The 20,432-nt window shown below is 43.8% G+C and overlaps 1 protein-coding gene across 15 annotated transcripts in view; it reads left to right on the forward strand.

Annotated features, from left to right (window-relative positions):
* Thrb (thyroid hormone receptor beta) overlaps positions 1-20,432 on the forward strand; it is a 327,017-nt gene that overhangs the window by 269,032 nt on the left and 37,553 nt on the right. Inside the window, exon 1 of one of the 15 annotated variants that reach the window (XM_051140249.1) lies at positions 17,754-18,226. The exons of the other annotated variants lie outside the window; for them this stretch is intronic. Coding sequence (XP_050996206.1) covers positions 17,902-18,226 — 325 coding nt within the window. The 5' untranslated portion in view covers positions 17,754-17,901. Of the gene's footprint in view, positions 1-17,753; positions 18,227-20,432 lie in introns of those variants that run through there. 15 annotated transcript variants of the gene reach the window in all.

Here is a 20,432-nt window from a genome sequence, read left to right on the forward strand (position 1 = left end):
CCCTAAATCGTTAAAGTGTGTTGCCATTCTCCTGGTATTGAAAGAAAATCAACCCGGGCAAACTTTGTGACGTTTCCAGAGAGACCACCAAGGTTTACTTTAATCTGGGCTTAACATAATGCCCTTATGCAGTGCAGAGATGACACCCGAGTGGCCTGAGTCACATAGCACAAGAATCTACCGAGCCAAATTTCCCTCATATATTAGGGCCCCAGTGAGCGATGCCTACATATTCGCTGTGTCTATAGAGTCCCTAAAGAAAATGTTGTCTCATTACCATTCATACTGGGAAGTTACTTCCTGCCTGGCCACCAGGAAGTTGAAGTCCTGGCCTCCTCTTGCATGCATTTATCTTCTAGTGCCTAGAAAGGGCCTACTGTGTGCAGGGCATCACGCTTGATGGCTAAGCATGAGAAAAAGAGCGTTTGAGTCAAAAGGACACCTGATTAGCTTCACTCCAGGTACCCGAGATGTAACCGGTAAGAACCAAATGACCTTGAAGGATACACAAAGGTTAATTTGTGGTTCAGCGATTCAAAACAATAAACTGGCTGCTTGAAGCTGCGCAATAAGCCCCACCTCGAACTAGTCTAGCCTAACTAGCCCGGGATGCTCTCGTGTGTGGTTTGTGGGCTGCAAACTGGTCGCATCACTCTCTGTTGATGCAAGGTCAGAAACGGAGAACAAAAGTTTGAGAAACGTTCATGGCACTTTCTCATCACCCATGACCGGATGCGGCACCAGTGGCTGCCACTCACCCAGCCAGGCACAGACCAGTCTGGTGCTGCCAGACTTGCCCAACCAGATACATGTGGCCAAAACTGCATCAAAGTCTTAAGCAAGAAAAAGGAATGTATTGGTCTATAAGGGATGGGATTTCTTAATATTCTTTCACTGCAAACAGGTTGAGACTTGTTGACTTACATGTAAAATACTCTTAAATGCATTTTGCTTGGAGCTTGTTTGGAGTTTCTACCTACTACTTTAAGGCGCACGTCTGTGTGCTTTCTTGGCTGTAGTCATGCTAAGTGAATATCACAGGAACCCCTCACATTGTGGTACCTCCTCCCTCCCCAGAGTACAGTTTATTCTGCAGCGGTAAGTGGCACCACCAGGATTTCTAGCAGCGTTTTAGAAATGCGAGTCTCAGCTGTGGTAGTCTCTCACTCTAGGACCCAGGCACCCCCAAATGCAATGCAGACACAGAGGAGGTGGGTCTGAGACCATCGTGGACCACATAGTGAATCTTTTACTTAAAGAAGGACAGGAGGGAAGGAGAACCTGAGGGCCCAGTTAGACCTTTGAGTTGGAGTGCCTAGAGATGGCCCAAACCCCAGAATCTGCATTTCAACCATCCATTCTAGTAACTCTGAGAACAGAGTATCCCCCAAGTTTTCAGATACTCGTAAGGACTTGGGGCAGGAAAGGTCCTGCCACCTGGTGGATACTCAGAGATGTGCCTGTCTCTCCAGTCCCTGCTGTCCTCTGAGACAGCTGGCAATCCAGTCTTGGGGAGTCACTTTGGTCCTGAGAACATGCTCACTCATTCCCCTTGGTAACACTTCACTGGGTGACAGATCCCTCTTGGAAAGCTCCTGGTGCAGGATTGGAACTCGGACCCTCTCTGAAATTACTCTAAGGCTTCTCTCCTCTTCCTACTCCTAAACTTCTGTTGGAAACCAGAGTTCAGCAAGGCCCAGAGGGTTGGTCACAGATAGGGAGGTGACTCTTCAGAGCTAGGCCTCAACAGTCTGAACCCCCAAGGTGGGGCCTCCATAACATCAGGAACTTTCTGGAAGGAGGCATGGGAGCTGCTGGGAGGACAGACTGAGCTAAGCCACCTCCCTGGACACTGCCGGGAGGACAGCACCAGTCTAATGATGCCACTGTAATTTCTCTGTAAAACTGCACCATGCATGATGTAAAAAACAGATGAATCTCAGAGTTCCAGGATGAAGAGAATACTCAGAAAAATGCAACGTGCCATTTTCTTTCATTCGAAATGTTCTATATGATTTTGCAGGGGAAAGTGAAAATTTCAGTAAGTTGTAAAATTACAAATAATTTTTAAAAATAATTTTTGTCCCATCTACCAAGGACAAACATTATTATAATTTTTCTCACATTTCAGTTCTCTCTTTTCTATCTATTTTTTTACGAGCTTGGGTCATCTGAGGCACATCATTTGTGACCAGTTTCTAATGTTTAGCAATACGTTGTCAGCATTTTCCCTTGCCATTAAAATATTCTACTGAATACTGACATTTATTGGCAATAGATTATTCTTTCTTGTACCAAGAATATCATTTATTAAACCAGCCCCCAAGGCTTAGACAATTTAAAGTAATTTTTAAATAATAAAATTTAAACAATATCTTATGTCAGCAAAGGGGCAGACTATTAATCTGTGAGCTTCATAGAGAACAGGTGACTCAAATTGACAGTGACACTTCAAATAATATACAGCTCCCATTCACCAAGATAACCAAGTGCCCTGAAAGTCAGAGACATAAAAACAAGCCCCTGTGTGCTTTGCCATCCTTCAAGATAGACACACACCCTTTCAGTACTTAAGGACTGTCTTTGTCCTTAAATGAAGCCCAAAGACATTATCAAGTGAGTTAGTATTGAGAAGGTAAGGGGCTACCCAGCTCAGCCCTTACACAGGTCCCACCAGCTGGTCCATCTGCCTCTGCTGTCCACTGTGTCCTACCTAAACCATGGTACTCAGTCCCACTGAATAAAGAAGTGATTCATAAACCTCAGGCCAGGAGCATTGGTGACCAACATGATGATAGCGGCGCAGTTTCTGACATGCACAAGGGAGCTGTGTGGCTTCGTACTTCAAAGGCAGGAACATACTCCATGAGGAGCTAGGAGCAGAACTAGAAAAGGGCAAGGTACCAATTAGCATGAACGGGAGTAAATATAAACTGGACCTGGCAATGTAGAAGGAAAGGAAACAGCAGTCAAGGCCCATTCAACTCCACTTCTCAGTGAGATGCAGCACAGAGCCGTAGATGGACCACTGTGGGCTTCCCAAGGCCATCGTAGCTCTGTCTGTAATATGGAGAGAGGCAGGTCTGGTCCCTCTGTCCCTCTTATGATACCCTGCCCCTCAGGAACACTTGTACAAGGGCCCACATGTTCAACTCTTCACACTTTGGTCTTGTGATTAATCAATTGAAAACAGTCTAAATCTTTCCATCCATGAAGGCATGTTTAAGTAAACCAAAGTGTATCTAAGACATTCATTAAAAAAAAATTTTAATGTATTTTGGAACTGTACTCTAGGAGTATCTAATACAGCGGAACATGCGTTAACAGTGTGACCCACCTTGTGCCTTTGAGAGTCTGCGTAGTTGTCCTAACGTATGGGGACTAGCTCCCCAATACACCAACCGTATATCTGGAACTCCCTCAGGGGAAGAAAAAGCATGGAGGAACAATGGTGCCAGTCTTCATCTACATACAAGTGGGCTCACAGATCTCTCCATCTGTATCATGAATATCTTAGATGATGTCTTAGTAGCAAGAGTCTATGTTTTCAAAGCAGGATGTCTTTTAAGTTGACGTCTTGCTTTCTGACACACAAGCTCAGAGCTAAGCTTTGAGACATTCTGATCCACAGATTAGAGCAATGCGATCGCATGACCTTTCGAATTTCTGTCTAGATAAAGGAGAATATGAGTAAACCCCTTGATATAATGTCTAGAATTTAATAGAGTGAATACTGTTCTTGGGGTATAAATTATCTTCTAATCTTGGAGCCTTTCTGGTTTCTGTTACTCTTTCTGACCTCAAGTTACCATGCAGAGCATATGCACTGAGATTACAGTAAATGAATAAAGCACAACAAATCATCACATCAGGGGTAAAGCAGGGACACAAATGATTGACAGAGTTCATAGTAACAGCCAAAGTATGTTTTGCAAGGCTTTAAAATTTTTTAAACCTTGAATGAAAAAAATCACCAAAGATATGCAGCAGCTGACTTAGGCAAGTGTCAGATCTCACTGAGATCGCCCTGTCCTGGGGGGTCCTAAGCAGAGAACTTGGTATAGCAGAATACCACAGGCATCAGCTGAGGCAGAGGTGCAAGGGGTCCCATCCACCATGATGGAGACACTGGGTTCCCACGTGCCTCCGATTGCACAGTCTGGGCACGTCTTTCTGCTTCTGCCACTTAACACTGGTAAAGCTTTAGGCAAGGTGCTTAGCCTTTCTGATCTCCATTTTATTATCTGAAAAGTGGAGAGTTTTTGATAAAAATAAACTCTTGAATGGTGTTATGGAGACTGACCAGTAGATGAAAGTTTTACCCCTCTGACAAGGCTCGGAAAGACCATGAGAAATAGTGTGGGTGTTAGGAATGCCAAACACTCAAGGGAGAATAGCTACTAAAGCCACACTGACTTGAACCAGCTCTGCTATGGATAGGGAAACATAAATACAGAAGCCATAGCCCTTGACACATTCTACAGGTAGTTCTCAAAGTCAGAGACAAATACATGACTAATTGTGACAAAGCATTCTGAAGACATGCGTTACCTGCCATTTCTGACATAGATTGAAACTACAATGGCATTCCAGTCAAATTTAGACAAATGTATGAATGGCATACTGATCACAGGCTGTAAAGAGAGCCTGAAAATCCCCAGCTTCCACAGCACCCAACCAATACTTGGGAAGTGTGGGGCCATCCATCATGTATTGGTTCCTGGCTCTGAAGCCAGCCACTTAGCATTTGGATAAATAAAAGCCCTTTCTTCAACAAAGAGCATAGAGATTAATTGATGGCAAATAAAGTGCAAGGATCGACATGTCACTGTTAAGGTAATTTTGTCAATACTGAAACCATATTTCCACTTGTAGGAAAACAGGCCTGAATATGTTAAATCAACACTGGCCAGAAAACTCCAACCTGTGATCTCTGTGCAGACAGAGAACACAGTTCAACCTGGACTAGAAAATCAAGGGTCTCATGCCATCTCTTTCAGTGACCTTATTTCCCTCTGGACACTTCTCTCCAGTGACCCAGAAACCTTCAGGCTCTCCAGCCCCACTTTTCTGTTCTGTTGGAAGTTTCTGAAAGTATGTGTAAATCCCATAATAGCTCCCCCTCCCTGAAGGTATCGCCAGATGCTTCTGGACAGACGTTTGGGTTAGAATATCCCAGAGACGCAGAGATCATAACCAAAGGTGGTACCACAAATGACTGGTGGCTTGTCTTGTCTTCAGGACGGCCCTTGACTCCTGTGACTGTTTGTGGCTGGTTCTGATGGAGAGCTGCATTTACAGATGACCCTTTCAGGTCCAGATATATTTTGCCTACTTGACACAAGCCTGCTCAAGGTGCCAGAAACCCCAAACTAGATGAGCTTGGAAATAAGATGACAGTCAGAAAGCCCATGGCCCAAGGTCACTCATTGTCCAAGGCATTGTCCTGACCCAGGATTATGAGCTTTGGCAGAGGCCTGTCCCTGGGCCATCTGTCAGTATGTACGTATGCAAGGAGATTGACTTTATTAAACACCACTGCCTCTTAAAATGCAGCACTAGCCTGAAAACCGGACTGCCTAACTCAAACAGCTCTGTTATTAAGTCACTTGGCATTTGGCTCCAAATATCATGTGCGTGCTGATGGCTTGCTCATCTAGATGGCAATATTCTATGAATGGCAGGTTTCACCCCCAATTCCTCACAGTTGTCCCACAATCTGTAGCTCTAAAGGCCATAACTATTTTAAGTTAAACCTTAGCACTAATGAAGAGGTATTTACTGGGCTCTTTGTTTGACTAGCTCTGCAAAGAACTCCTTATAATAAGCCTCAGATATAAAAGTAAAGGTCAAAATTCATGTAGGTAGGATCCACTGCCCTTTAGAAAAGGGAAAAATACATGTTAATCTCTGTAGCACTTTCGACCAGATAGGTTTCTATGGAGATAGATATCTGATATGGATTCATCTCACTTAATATTCATGAGCAGTCTGGCGGTACAGTGCCTTCCTCTTGTCCTTGATGCTCATAGGTCTGATACTCAATCCTAACTTTCTTTGGAGGGTCTATTCTGTACCTGTGTCTTTTTTCCCCCAACAAAGAACTGGGAGAAAAAGTGGTCACAATCAGTCAAAAGAGCTCACTACCAAAAGCCGAGTGTCACCTCACTAAGCTGACCCATGGTTTTCTCCAACAACTCAAAAGCCATTTGTTTTCACTTACTGTTATATTGGGTATATATTGTCTACTACTTTGGGAATTGGTTTTCTGTCTTTCAGAGCAGTGACATTTTTTAAGATACAAAAGCTGATTCTTGTGCACATTCCCCCTCAATTTGTCCTTTAATTTAAGTTGCATGATTTTTTGACGATCTCCCTGGGTTGCTTTTGTTATCTTTTTTATGGTAACTGTGACCTTACCTATACAATTTGCACCTACAGCTACCATTCCACCCCATTCACTTTGTCTTTGTGTGTGTGTGGCTGAAAGTACTATTTGTATGTTACCTAGCATTATTGTTTCACAGAACCACTTACGGAAAGTTAAAAAAAATTCATACCTCTTAATGAAACGCTTCTCCTGAAAACAACAGGAATTCTCTTAGGTGACCCTGGTATAATTACAAGATCAGGAAATTTGACTCTAGCGCAAACTACTTTCAATTGACAGACTTTATTCAGATGTCACACCCTCCCCTCTTCCCACTCCATGAAGGGACATGTGACTAAGCTGGAGAGAGGACCTGCATCTGCAGAGTTTAGTAAACTGCCTCCACCAGTCGTCCTTTATTCCAGCCCTGCTTGCTAGCCAAGAGCGCAGGGTTACATGCTTCATTTAGTTGTTATGGGTCACCGGTCTCTCTCTACAAGATCTCACTGACAAATGAAAATTGGATACATTTATAGTATAAATTGTATTACTTTAATATGTCCACATTGGTGTTCCTATATTTTTAAAAATTCACACAATAAATTCTCTACCATTCCCTCTTCAAATACTGCTTCAACTGTAGCCCGTTCTCCATTCCCCAGCAAGCTGGACTCTGTTTCTTTACAACTTCATAGAATAGCAGTAAAGTGCTTCAGAGTTGTGTCTGATTTATTGTGGCTTCATAACACGGCTGTTGCCAACACCAGGCACTGTGAAATTGTCTTGATTTTTACCCAACAATTCTAGCTTGCGTGTCTGCTAAGTCTTCAGAGCTGTAGCACATGTTGAAGTTCCAGCTAATGGAGACACACATGCAGTATGGGCTATCAGTCAGAAGTAAGTCTTTTGAACACTGGGAAATGATGAAAATTCTATTGTCTTTCTGACATTCCGTGAGAATGAAGAACATTCTTGTGTTGTTTAAAAACAAAAACAACATTAGTTTCTTAAACAAGATACATATGTCAAATAGTGATAGTGGTGCATGGATCAGAACCTCACATGGTACCCTGAGGTTATTCTTAATTTTTATGTGTGTTTTTTGGATGTCTTAAATTTTTGTGTGCTAGAGTTTACTCCCAGAGCAACTTGCATGCTAGACAATGAGCCCAAAGGACCATATGTGCCAGACAAGTACTCTGCCACTAAACTACAGCCCAGGGTGTTCAACTTTTATAGGTTTTGTGCCATTAAAATATCAATTCCATTTAAATCTATAGAAAAAAGAACAAATTTCATTTCACTTCTCACTTACTTGACACTTGAAGTATTCAGTATGCAAATCCTGCTTCCTGTTCATTAGGGTGTGTGTGTGTGTGTGCGCGCGCGCGCGCGTGCGCGTGAGTACACAAATGGAGACAAGAAGTCAACATCAGATGTTTTCCTTGACCATTATACACCTTTTTTCATTTTTTAATTAATTTAACTTTGAAAATTTTATATGTGAATGTAATGCATTCTTCTATAAGGGACTTAAGTGGAGCACTCAAGAAAATGTGACATCTATACACAGTGGAGTTTTATTCAGCCATAAAGAATAATACAATTATGACATTTATAGGGAAATGGAAACTGAGGATCATAATCATCATGGTCAGTGAAATAGCCAAGCCCTAGAAAGAAAAAAGTCACATTTTCTCTCATATGTGGAACCTAGACTTATATATAAATAAATATCTGAACATACATTACATACATACATACATACATACATACATACATACATACATCAAATAGAGGGAAAACTATTTGGGAGGAGAAGGAGACTAAAGAAAAGAAAAAGGGCAACCAAACAGGATAGGTGACTACATACCTGGTACAACAGTATTACTTTAAGTTTCTCTGATGTGGGTTAAGCAATGCACTGGTCTATGGGTATAGCAATAGATGGCTTAAAGTCATTTTATTGCTATGTTCATTTAGTAGAGCAATAAAAGTAGTTTTTCACCTAGGGCCCATGACCTATCTCATCTCAGATCCTTAGCCACTTTGGCATTGTCAGGAATGAGGCCTTAAATCCAACCAAAAAGTCATTGGTTATTCCCATAACACTTATGCCACTATTGTACCAGTTCATCTTACAGGCAGGTCGCTGTTATGGGTTGCAGAGTTTGTGAAAGTGATGATTACTTTTCCAGTGCCATGCCTAGTATCTTCTAGCACCATAAGCACTAATCAGTATGGATGAAGCTTCACATTGGGCACCAGCTTGATTATTCTGTGTTCAATGACATAAGTAAGTGGTGTTTTTACCAGTAGAGCCTTACTGTCAGGTTGTAGTGGGTAACCAACAGCATTGGCAATAGCTTGTAATGTTTGGGGGGCGGTCATTTCTGTGGTACTCCTTTGTTGAATGACTCAAAAATATGTAACCCATTCCTGGCAGTGGGCATTTTCATAAGATGTGTAGTCAGAGTATCATAACTCCATTTAAATTTCTTCTATATGTGTATGTGTTTTAGGAAATGTCTGCAGTAGTAGGCTTCCATGTGGCTCTTCAAAGATGGTTAGTGTTACTTGTTCCTCTCCTATTCCCCTCTTCACCCTGTCTCATCTCCCTATCAATCCTTCCATTCTACTTTCCCCTTTATCCCTTTGTAAGACTATATTCTATTTCTTCTTTCTTGAGATCCCCTTCATTCCCCTGGCCCCTTACTTGCTAACTAACCTCTGTGATAATTGTTAAAGAAACACACACACACACACACATCTAAAGTTTAAGTCCACAGGTAAGTGAAAACATGCACCGTTTGTCTTTCTGGCTCTAGGTTACCTCACTCAGATGAGTATTTCTGGATCCATCTATTTCCCTGAAAAATGTCTTAAGTCTGTTTTTCTTAACAGCTGAATAATATTTCACTGTGTAAATGTACCATGTTTTCATCCAACGGTCACCAGGACATCTAGGCTATTTCCATCTGCCTTTCATAGAGTTGCAGTGAATATGAATATCTCTTTAGGTAGAATGTAGAGTCCTCTGAGTATATGCCCAAGCATGGTGTAGCTGGATCTTGTGGTAGATCTGTTTTCAGCTTTTTCAGGAGCAGTGACACATTTAGTTGAGATAGGGGCAGCAGAGAACAGCTAGCACCCTTTGCGGCAATGTTACATCAATGCTGATAAGAAATGAAGACATCAGGAAAAGTCCCAGCACACAGCTTCTCCTCAAGAGGATCTGAGTTAGAACCCTGAGTCTGCAGCTTGCTTGCTGTGCCACTTCATACAGTTGATTATTTTTCATCTACTAAAAAACATATCCACAATCAATGATGCACTAAGGGATCCCTGCGAAGGTTAAATAAATATCGAGCCGTATAGAAGCACACACAGAGTATGGTCTTGGTGTGTGAGGTCTCTTGGAGATGTCGGGGAAGAAGTGCTTGAGGGATGGCTGGACAGCAGGCCTGGTGAGCACACACAGATCACCACCAACTCACAGGACAGTAGTTAGAAGCTGCAGGCATTGATGGCGTCACCAGCTGAGGATTTAAGTAGCCAGAAAGTCATGAAGGAAGACTCCAGAAGCTCACGAATTTCAAAAGCCAAGCAGAGTGTCAGGTGTTGTGGTTCACACCTGAAATCACTGGAGAGGCTAAGGTGGGAAGATCATCATGGGTTTGAGGCTAGCCTGGACTACATAGTACGCTCTGGGTCAGCATGGGCTAAGAGTAAACCCTGCAGCACCTCCCCCAAATGAAAGGCTAGCAGAAGGAGCAGACCATCCTTTGGAGAAAGCTAAAAAGAACTAATCAGACACAGGAAACCCATGAGGAAGGACAGGATGGTAGGGAAATGTCTCAGTCACCCTTGAGTGGTAGCTATGGAAGGCTGGTGCAAGCCAAGTATCCATACAGTTACATTGTGTTTTTTTTTTAAAAAAAAAAGGAAGATGCTGGAAACCATTTCTCCTTAACAGAGCCTTACTGAGAGACAATGACAGTTTGTTCTCTAAGCATTGTCTTACTGAACGGACCAGATCTCCTAAAACCAAGTTGTAGGCCAGGAAAACTGAGCTGAGCTGGCCAGAGGAAGTGTGAATTTTTTTTTTTTTTTTTTTTTTTTTTTTTTTGCCCCTAGATTAATTAGGTCCAATGACTTTCAGACAAAACGCAAAGCCAGTGCATCAGCCAAGAGCAGGAAAAAAAGGAAAATGGACCACATAAAAGAAGCTCTGAGAATCCTGGGCTCAACAGAGCAGCCAGTGAGGCTGCAGAAGGGGACAGGAACCACCTTCGAGGACACATGCTGTTTGGGGTTCTCAAACTTTAGCCAGCATCAGGATGGGATATGGCTTACACAGGCACCCACAGCATTTGGGGTCCACCAGGCCAGAGCTGAGTTTTGCATTTCTAAGAAACATCTAAAGATGCTGCTTGCTGGTCCAGGAGCCACCATTCAACATCAAAGAGCTTTGGCATCTGGTTTTCACTCCTATCGAAAGCGCAAAGGCTGCTTTCTTTTATTGACTCCCCTAGCGAAAGGCCACAGCGAAGGAGGTGAAGGGGCCTTAGCATGACTGCACTAGGGTCATGCTAAGGTCATCGTCCTACCTTCAGGAAGTAGGACAGTCTGAACCTCTAAGACAGGATGGAGAAGGGCACGAACGCCCCCCTCCCAGCCACCTACCCCATTCCTCATTTGCTGTTCCCCCAGTCAGGCTGCTCACATCGGTGCGGCCCCAGAGTGTCTTGTCCCCATTTCAGTGTTCCTCTGTGCTTCATCAACACATTCCCTCTCCAGAAGTTAGCCGCTCTGTCGCTCTCTCATGCACATTTTTTTAAATGTACATTTTGTTTTGTGAAGGATTGTGAGCCAGCCTTCCTTTGCTACCCTTTTGTGAAGTTGTAACAAGATAGAGTTATCAAAAAGCTTTTATTGAACACCAAGAGCAGGAGGGGGGGTAGGGAGGGAGGGAGGGAAAGAGGAAGGGAGAGAGAGAGAAACAAATTCACAGTACAATATGTTCTAAAGGAAATAGCTGTGAGCTTTTTCATGCCAAAACAGACTTAGTCTGAGATCCCAAAGGCACAGCCTAGTCTTGGGGACCCTTGGGAACATCCCCTTCAGGCCAGGAGCTCTCCTCCTTGGTCCTCTCTATGTTCTCTCACATGTAATTTCAGAAGTGCACACTACTTCCAGGCAATACCTGTTTCCGCACATTTGGGTCCACCCCCAGCATACAGCCCAGCAGAGCATGAGTCTAGGTTTGGAGCATCTATAACAGACATCAGATCACTGTGTGTGTGTGTGTGTGTGTGTGTGTGTGTGTGTGTGTGTGTAAAATGCTGCCACAGCCTAGTAGGTTTTCACATGTGAACCTCCAAGAAGGAAACACACAGAGCCTTGCTTTCCCACACTAACTTGACCGCCGAAGCTCTCTGTTGCTTCTTCTTCAAGCCATCTCTCAGGGGACACTATTGGACAGAGCCACGGCAAAGCATTTGACCACTGTGGACCTGATGTTCATTGAGCACTGATAACAGTGTGGCTGTCAAAGCAGTATGGGTTGTGCTGATTAAACACACCGAGGGCTGAGGGACTAAAAGCCTTTCTCCAAGTGGCTCAGATTTTCTATAACTTGGAAATCCTGAAGTGAGACAGGTAGACCATGCCTGAGCTCAGTCCCTTCCTCCTCAGTAATTCTTCACATCTAATATGCCAGGCCCACTTAGGAAGGTAAAAGCCTTGCCTGCAGGAGAAAGACCAGAGCCATCAAAGCAGCCCTGCTTCTGGCCTGCTCTGTTTCCAGGGGTCTGCGTTCTCAGGCTTCCTGCCTGCCGTGTTATGCGGCCCCACTGGCCTGTTCCCCTGAGGGTCCTGCCTGCCTCTTCCTTAAACTGACTCTCCCCATGGATATTACCTTGTGGTTTAATTCTACAAGATTCTGTTTGCCCACAGGTAAGTGAAGCACATTTAGAATGCATGGCTCCAAAACTCCGATTGTAAGATCTTAGAACCCAGAGAAGCCCACGAGAGGGCTCTACTTCCCCAGCTTCCCAGTGTGGCTGAAGTGCTTGTTGGGGGGGAGGCACTTTAAGAGGGGGTGGCCTCAGACTTCCAGAAGCTTAGCCTTACTCCAGATGGACTAAAGTGGTGCCCTGCCCCTCCCCCGTGTGCGTGCGTGCGTGCGTGCATGCGTGCATGTGTTTGTGTGTGTTAGTTACCAGGCATCAGACTCAGGTCTCCCACATGCTAAGCCACTGCATTGAGCTACCTTCCAGCTCAAGATGAACAGAGTCAGGGACTCTAGTTTCACAATAAGGTCTCTCTCTGCACCCACTCCCCCTGTCTCCCACCTCCCCACTTTCTGCTGCTCTTCCTCTTCCTCCTCTTTTGGATAGGGTCACATTATATTGCCCAGGCTGGTCTTGATCTCTTGGAGTAGAAACCACTGGTCGTGCCTCAGCCTCCCAGAGGCCAGATCCATAGGCACAGGCCATTATGCCCACCTTGGAGTCCTAAATTTCAAAAGCCATGTGCTAGAATATTCCAGACATCACAGAGCAAGTAAGTGTGCTCAGAAAGTGTAATAAACACGATAGATACCCACCCAAATCTCACCTATCATTCTAATCTTTCCATACTCAGAGGGTGAGACTGGTCCTGTCACTGCTCTATGGGACTAGGAGAATGGAGCTGATTTGTGACAGTCATTATTGTCATGTGTAGGCCTTGGCTTCTGACTGCATCCGACACTGTTCGCTTTCACTTTAGTAAGTTTCCTAATCTCTAAAATAAGGCAAAAATACTTATGCCTCTATTGTGAACAAAGAAACTATGACAGCAGTAAGTCTATTTCTCTTGTGAGGAAAAAAAAATTCCCAGACATTGTCAGTATAGTGCAATGAGGCAGTGTTGTGGATTTGAACAACCTAGATGCTTTCCTGTCATTTATCCACCATCCTCAGTGACCGAAGTGGTAGCTAAGACTCCGTTCATCACCTACACATTGTTGAAAGACATTACACTAGACAAAGGAATAAACGTTATATGCACCTGTTTTCTTTCATGTTGTGCTTTGGGTTTCCTAGAAATGGTTTGTACCACTTAATCACAACCCGTTGGCCAGAATTTGAGAAACATCTAGGCACAAGGGAGACTGGCACATATTATTTTTTCCCCAGGAGCCATATGCACAAATAGGATTTGGAGTATCTACGACTACAGCTGAAAGTAAGATCTGTCCTTAAAGCAGAAGGCAGGAGCCCCTGACAAGTGGGTTGCTTTAGTTTGGTTCATCCATTTTCAGAACATGCCATTGCAAGTTTAGCTGTGAGGCCTTCTGTGCAGCTGGCTCATTTGGAGGACCTACACACCTTTTAAGAAGCCAGCTCATGGGTGGCCTCTTTCTACCCCTGGTCAAATCACAGGTGGCCCCTTCTGCCCATGGTGCTCAGATATATTCTTCTGTCCCTGGTCAGCTTATAGCCTGCCTCTTCTACCCAAGGCCAGCTCATAGGTACCCTCCTCTGTCTGTGGTCCATGAGGCAGGTGCTCCCTAACGCCCACATATCAAATCCATTACACTTTGTTTAACTTTGTTCTTTCATGGTATGTCCCCTTGAGCTGTCTCTTCACTATGCCTGGGAACTCAAAGGATGCAATGCCAGCTTTGGGGTGGGGGGCAGCGTTTTAGGAACTAACAGAAGTTCATCATGAAATTGAAGAGGGAGAAAGATGACAGGATGCCCTATGCATGGCTACATGCAGGACTCCAACTCTGCTCCCAGTGTGAGTAGCCTGGAGCACTTTAGGGACCTTGAGGCTCACACGCTGGAATCCCAGCCCTCAGGAGACCAAGGCAGGAAGATTATGAGCTAGAGACCAGCCAGGGATTTGCAGTGAAACCCTGTTTCAAAATTCTTGATGGTAAGGTTTCGCCATTGTTGACGGAATCCGATTTTCTGCAGAGACATGTGGGTATCCAAGTTTAAACATTTCACAGTTGAGTTCCATATGCAAGTGTATTTGAAAAGCAATCACCATGGACTGACATACTTCTAGTGATTGATATGAAGGCTCTCCCCAGTTTATCAGACACTTATGTTTCTCAAGTGACTGAATAGCTAGTCCATTGCTAGTTTAGGAATCTCCAGTAAAGCGTCATCTTGAATCGTAACACATGGCTTGGGCAGACTACAGTGTCACCTCATAGACAGGCAAACCCATTCCGTCACCGGTAGCTGGCGCCATCGGTTCCTGTTCAGTGTGTAGCTCTGCCCCAAGCATTTAGAGTCACCAGCATCTTTATAAGTGTCCCTGCCCGTTGTGAGAAAAGCATTCACAAGAGGCTAGTCCTAATCCTTATAAAACATACAAGTTACACTAAGGGGCTGGGGAGGTGGCCAGGTGGTGGAGAGTGCATGCTGCTCTTGCAGAGGACCTCAGTGCAATTCCCAGTGCCCGCTCCTGTGCTTCACAACACTCAGCTGAAACTCCAGCTCCAGGAGAATCCGATGCTCTGACCCGCAAGGGCCAACACCAGCACTCACACACACACAGACACACGTAATTAAAAATAATGTGCGGAGTGGCATGGAAGGAAAAAGAGGGCAGGAAGAGGCCTAAAGTGAGGGTGAGGGAGGAATATACTTGTGGCATGAAAACAGAAGCAAAGGAACCAGGAAGTGTGGGTGGGGGGGGGGGGTGATGAAGGACACTAAGTGTGAATAAGGACACAGTGTGACGTGTGTAAAGAGGATAACACAACAAAACCTGTTCCTTCGTCTACTAAATTAATAATAATAACAATAACAACAACAGCAATAATAATAATAATGGTTTTAAAACATAGATGAGGAACTGGGCACCTATAATCCCAGCACTTGGGGAGGCAGAGGTGGGTGGATCTCTGTGAGTTCAAGGCCAGCCTGGTCTACAAAGCAAGTCCAGGACAGCCAAGTCTACACCGAGAACGCTGTCTTAAAAATAAAAAAAATTTAAAAAAAAGATGGATAAGGAGATGAGTCTCTTCCTAGTCAATGGTCACAAAGAGAATGCAGCCATTTTAAAATGCAATCAAAAATGCATGTGGCTTTCAGTAGGAAATCAGATTGTTTAGAAAGAAGTGAGGCGGGGGCAGTTTGCTGGAGCTGTTTTCTCCCCCCCCCCCCCCCCCCCCCCGGTGCATCCATCCCACTACAGAGAAGGATCACATGGGTCTTTCATTGACACCTGGAGGCTTCTAGGTGTGGCTTTGGAAGAACATTGCTGGCCGTGGAAAGTACAAAGTGGCTTGGATCTGTGCTGTCTGTAAAACACAGAGAGAGGCTGACAGTGTGCTGGATACAACCCCAAAATCAGAGCTCTGGTGCACACCTCCAAGTAGAAGAGGCCGTAACACACGGGGCTGCTGGGAAATAAAGTGGCTGCATGAAAGGCTAATTCTAAGATTTCACATGGGAAATTTGCGATAAATGAATGTAATCAGACAGCAAACATAAGGCTTCGGTCCTCTTTCTTGGAGTTTGCTGAAAATAATCGTTGCTTCTGATGAAATGTTTTGACGTTGGGCAGGAACATGCTAACGGTAATGGCATGTGCATGTGCTTCTAGAAACGCTTGCAAATAAATCTCGTATTTGTTTTAGAGGGATCAGCATATACAGACACTATTAATGTCACTAGCTGTGCTCCTGGTTCCTCATGGAAACTGTAGCTCTTTGCAGTTGAGGATTATGGTAGTTCATTTCCCAGGTCCAAGCACACCGGACCGGACTGGAGAGCCTTCCTGTACTTATTGTGTGTTTTATGGATGGGTTGTGGTTTTCCAAGGGGTCTACTTTCAACCCATCCGTCCAGGTAGGCCTGTGTTTCTTCTCCCACTTAAAATCATCTTTCACTTATCAGCTAAGTCAATGGCCCTTTACAAATGTTACCACTCACGAGCTGTGCCACTGTTGCTCACCTGGCTTGGTACATTTAATGCACCTGTGCCAAGCTTCCCTAGTGCCAGGGACCATGACCTAGGGCTTCAGCCTTGTCTGTATCTGCCATGCTCTGTTTGTTGGGTGATAATATAATCTCCCTTCCTTCTTCCTACTGTGTGTGACCCTGTCACTCAATCCCATGCTGTAGTTTATGACTGGAACAACATATCTTATCACCATGAACTGGGGTCCTCAGGAGAGAAATGCCAGAAGGGTCATACTCCGGGCATAAACATCACTGCCTGTGGCTCCTGCCTAAGTCTCTGGAAGGAAGGAAGGAAACCCATAGCTGGATGCCATGGCCTAGAACACTTGTACACATCACACATACATTCAAGAAAACTGTCCCTCATCCTCTCAGCAAGCACTGATGCTCTGACCCAGTATTTAACTTCTTTATTTAAAGACATTGCAATTTTACCAAAAAAAAAATGTATTTTCCCTCTTGGGTCGCTGTTTTTTAAATGTCAAATATATAAATACTACTTAAATGACATTAAAGCTGGAAAATAATTTCAAAGGCAGATTTGAAAGTAAACCATGTCCCCAAGATTTCCCAGGAGCTACTGATCAGAGCATGGCTGGGCACACAGAGGACAGGACAGCTGCTGGTGCGTGGGGACGTCTCTCACATGGAGTACAGGCACACACTCCATGCCCTTGCAAGCAGAGGATAAAAGAAGTTTAGTTACGTTTTAGGTCTTGTACAGACAGTGTTGACAGTGCAGAAACTCACCAGCTGCAAGGAACAGATCAGGACGCAGGACTCCCCAGCAGCATTCGGAAATACGGCCAATGAGACCCAGTATGACTGGGAGATGGCCAGATCAGGCTATTGCAAGCCAGGTGCTGATTCTCACCGACGGAATCACATACTAACGTTTGCACTAGATTAACATCCCAGAGCCAGTTGCCAGGCTCATTACTAGTGGCTTTTCTCTGGTTCACACTAGTAAATAGATTATTGATTTTAGGATTGTCTGTGTGCCCAAAGCTCTCTTCTAAGATGTCTTTGTAATATTTTCATGCTTAAGTTTTCAACCATAAGGGCATTAATGAGTAATCATTTTCTAATTATGTTGAAAGGGGTTAAAACCTGTGTCTAAAACGAACTTTCTGACCTCAGCAGAACAGCCCCTTTTCACTGCCACTGTCCTAGCCGAGTAGAGGCCATTTCTACCTGCCTGCCATCTTCCCCAGGAATTAGCTGCCTACACAGCTTAAGACCTTTGTAGTCCTAAGACTGCTCTTCACCACACTGCAGCAGCAGCAGCAGCAGCAGCAGCAGCAGCAGCAGCAGCAGCAGCAGCAGAGCTCAAAGATGCAGCATCCAAGCCAGGCTTTAGCACATTGGGTGCTATGCTGAAGTGAGACAGGCAGTCTGGGTTGCTGGTCCGGTGGTGGTTATTCATCTCGTCTCCTTGTTCCATGTGTATGGATGTATGCTCTTGGTGTATATGCCCTGCTCCGGGGTGTAGGGGTTGGCAGGTGCATGCGTAGAGCGTGTGTATATGTAAAGTAGAAACTGAACCCAGGTAGCAAAATGAACTACTGTATGCCAGAAGTACATGAGGTGTGCCCAGCTGCTAGCAGCAACTGCTACACGCAGGTCACTGACTATCTCACGTATCTGGAAGACAGTCCAGCTTACAGTGGTCGTGATGTCCAAGCTGTGCCCGGTAACAGCATATATGTGGAACAGGCCTGGGCAGTGAATCAGCCTTATACCTGTAGTTACCCTGGAAACCTGTTTAAGAGCAAGGACTCTGAATTGGACATGGCCCTCAGTCATTACAGCCAGCCTGCATATCTCCCTGAAGAAAAGCCTTTTCCTCAAGTGCAGTCGCCACCGCACTCACAAAAAAAAGGTAGGGACTCTTTGGCTTCTGTTTGCTTCTGTTTCGTTCTAAACTTTTATTGCATCTGCTTCTTTGGATCTTTGCATTTGAGCACTGGAGATTTGAAATTAGAAACAGCAGTAGGAAGTGGTGCTAAATGAGTGAAGGGGTCTTTTGAAGACGGGAAATTACCAAGACTTGCTTTCTTCTTATGACAACGAGAGATTGCTGGTTGTCAGGGTCGTGCGTGGCATGTGTGGGCAGACATGAGTACTGTTCGAAGTGAGTGTTATTGGCTTCTCTTATAAAGTGTGTCAAAGGACTCCCTTGAATTGGGGAGGCAGACCCCAATTCAGACCAAAAATTCATCTGACTCTTTTCTTGACACTTCCTACTGAAAGTTTATTCTAATTAGCTAGTTAAATGGCTGAAGGCTTTCTCATTGACACTGCAATGTTAATATGTCATGATTTGCAACTGTTCATTTTGATGTATTTACTGATTTATGTGGAGAAGCTATTTATAACTGTGTCACACTGGTAGAATGTCAAAGTCAAACAGAAAGGGACACACTTTACCTAGATATTGCTCCCTGAAATTTAATAGATCTACAGCCTTAAAGAATGAAGTCATTATATAAAAGCAAGTGAGATTTTTTAATATACAATATTAAAAGAAATTTTATCTATTTGTTTTAATAAGCATAGCACTTAATTTCCTCTCAATAAGGCATTTCTTCTATTACCAAAAGATCAAAGAGGCAAACAGGAGCCTCACAGAGCACTCGGCAGCAATTTCTAGGGAGTTCAATGCTATAACCCATATGCCAGGAACCGGTTTACTCTATGTATGACTTGTAAGGTCCATGCAGGGAACCAAATTAATGGGGTTCTGTAATTTGCAAGACCATAATGGCTTTCCACCTCCAAAGGCAAGTTTTTCTGTGAAGCTAATCCTAAGACATAATATACTTAATTACAGTTTTTATTTTATTTTATTTTATTAATTTATTCATATTATATCTCAATGGTTATTTCCTCCCTTGTAATTACAGTTTTTATAAACATTAACATTTGAGCTTTTGTAGTTTATGTTTTAATGTTTGTTGTTGTTTTTTTTTTGTTGGCAGTCTCACTCATATTCGCCCTTCTTCTCCCTCTGAGCCTCCCCTTCCCGACTAGTCCCCATGGCTGTGCCACTAAAGAAAGTGACTATTATTAAAATAGCCAGCTATGAAAACAAAATTTCCAGACTGAGCTCAGCCCCCACTCAAGTTTGGCTGTGAGAATCTTAGTCCTACATCTTTGAGTATGAAACATTAAGGGTGTCTGGGAAGCGGCTTGCACAGAGCTCTGGCTTTTTAGTTAGGTTCACATCATCCAGAAGGACATCCGAACCTCCCACCCATTACAGGCAGCACACCAGGAAGGCGAGCACTGTTCGCGAGTGGGGAGACTGGCACACTCGCTCCCTCTTTCACTCCCTATTCAAGTGCCTGACCTTGGAAATGAAGAACTTGTTGATCTCGACAGGACAGGCCTATCACTGTCCTGGGTTGTTGGATCCCAAGAAATCTCTGGTCTCTGTCTTGCTGTCTAGGTAATCCATAATTCTATAAAAATTTTTACAGAACATTTTCGGTTCATTTTCCCTTTGTCTTTTCACTATATTCTCTTCACCCAGCACTGGGGAACATTTGCTTATAAAATATGAAACTGGGGATTCTTTACTAATTAACTTGATGCATGAATTGGAAGAAAAGATGCATCGTATGCATTTATTGATGTAATTTCTCAAAGCCATATGTCATCGAAAGGCCACGGCCACCTGCCAGACTCACTAAATCAAAGCAGACAAATATTCTTAAATGAATCGTTATTTACTGTTACAGGTCTCTGAGCAAATCCCAGCAGCACTAAACCCAGCTGCTAACTGTGTCTGAGGACAAAAGGTCACAGCCAGCATGTTTATCCATATTGATCCACTATTGATTTTTTTCAGAGTTGGAAGATAAGTAGTGTCTCATTAAGACAAAGTTAAGACTGTACACAGGTGTCCAACGAGGGAGGCCTTATTTTCGAACTGGATTTTTGTCTGTTTTCATGAAAGTCATAACTTGTGTTTGTTGCTGGCGTCATAGGACTATAACTTAACTCTTCGGTGGGATGCACTAACTCAACTTTTTTTTTTTTTTTCTCTTTTAAAGTGTCAACTTTATTCAGTTTTTATGCAAGGA

The sequence above is a fragment of the Acomys russatus genome, chromosome 3, assembly GCF_903995435.1.
Source record: "Acomys russatus chromosome 3, mAcoRus1.1, whole genome shotgun sequence".
Taxonomy (NCBI): domain Eukaryota; kingdom Metazoa; phylum Chordata; class Mammalia; order Rodentia; family Muridae; genus Acomys; species Acomys russatus.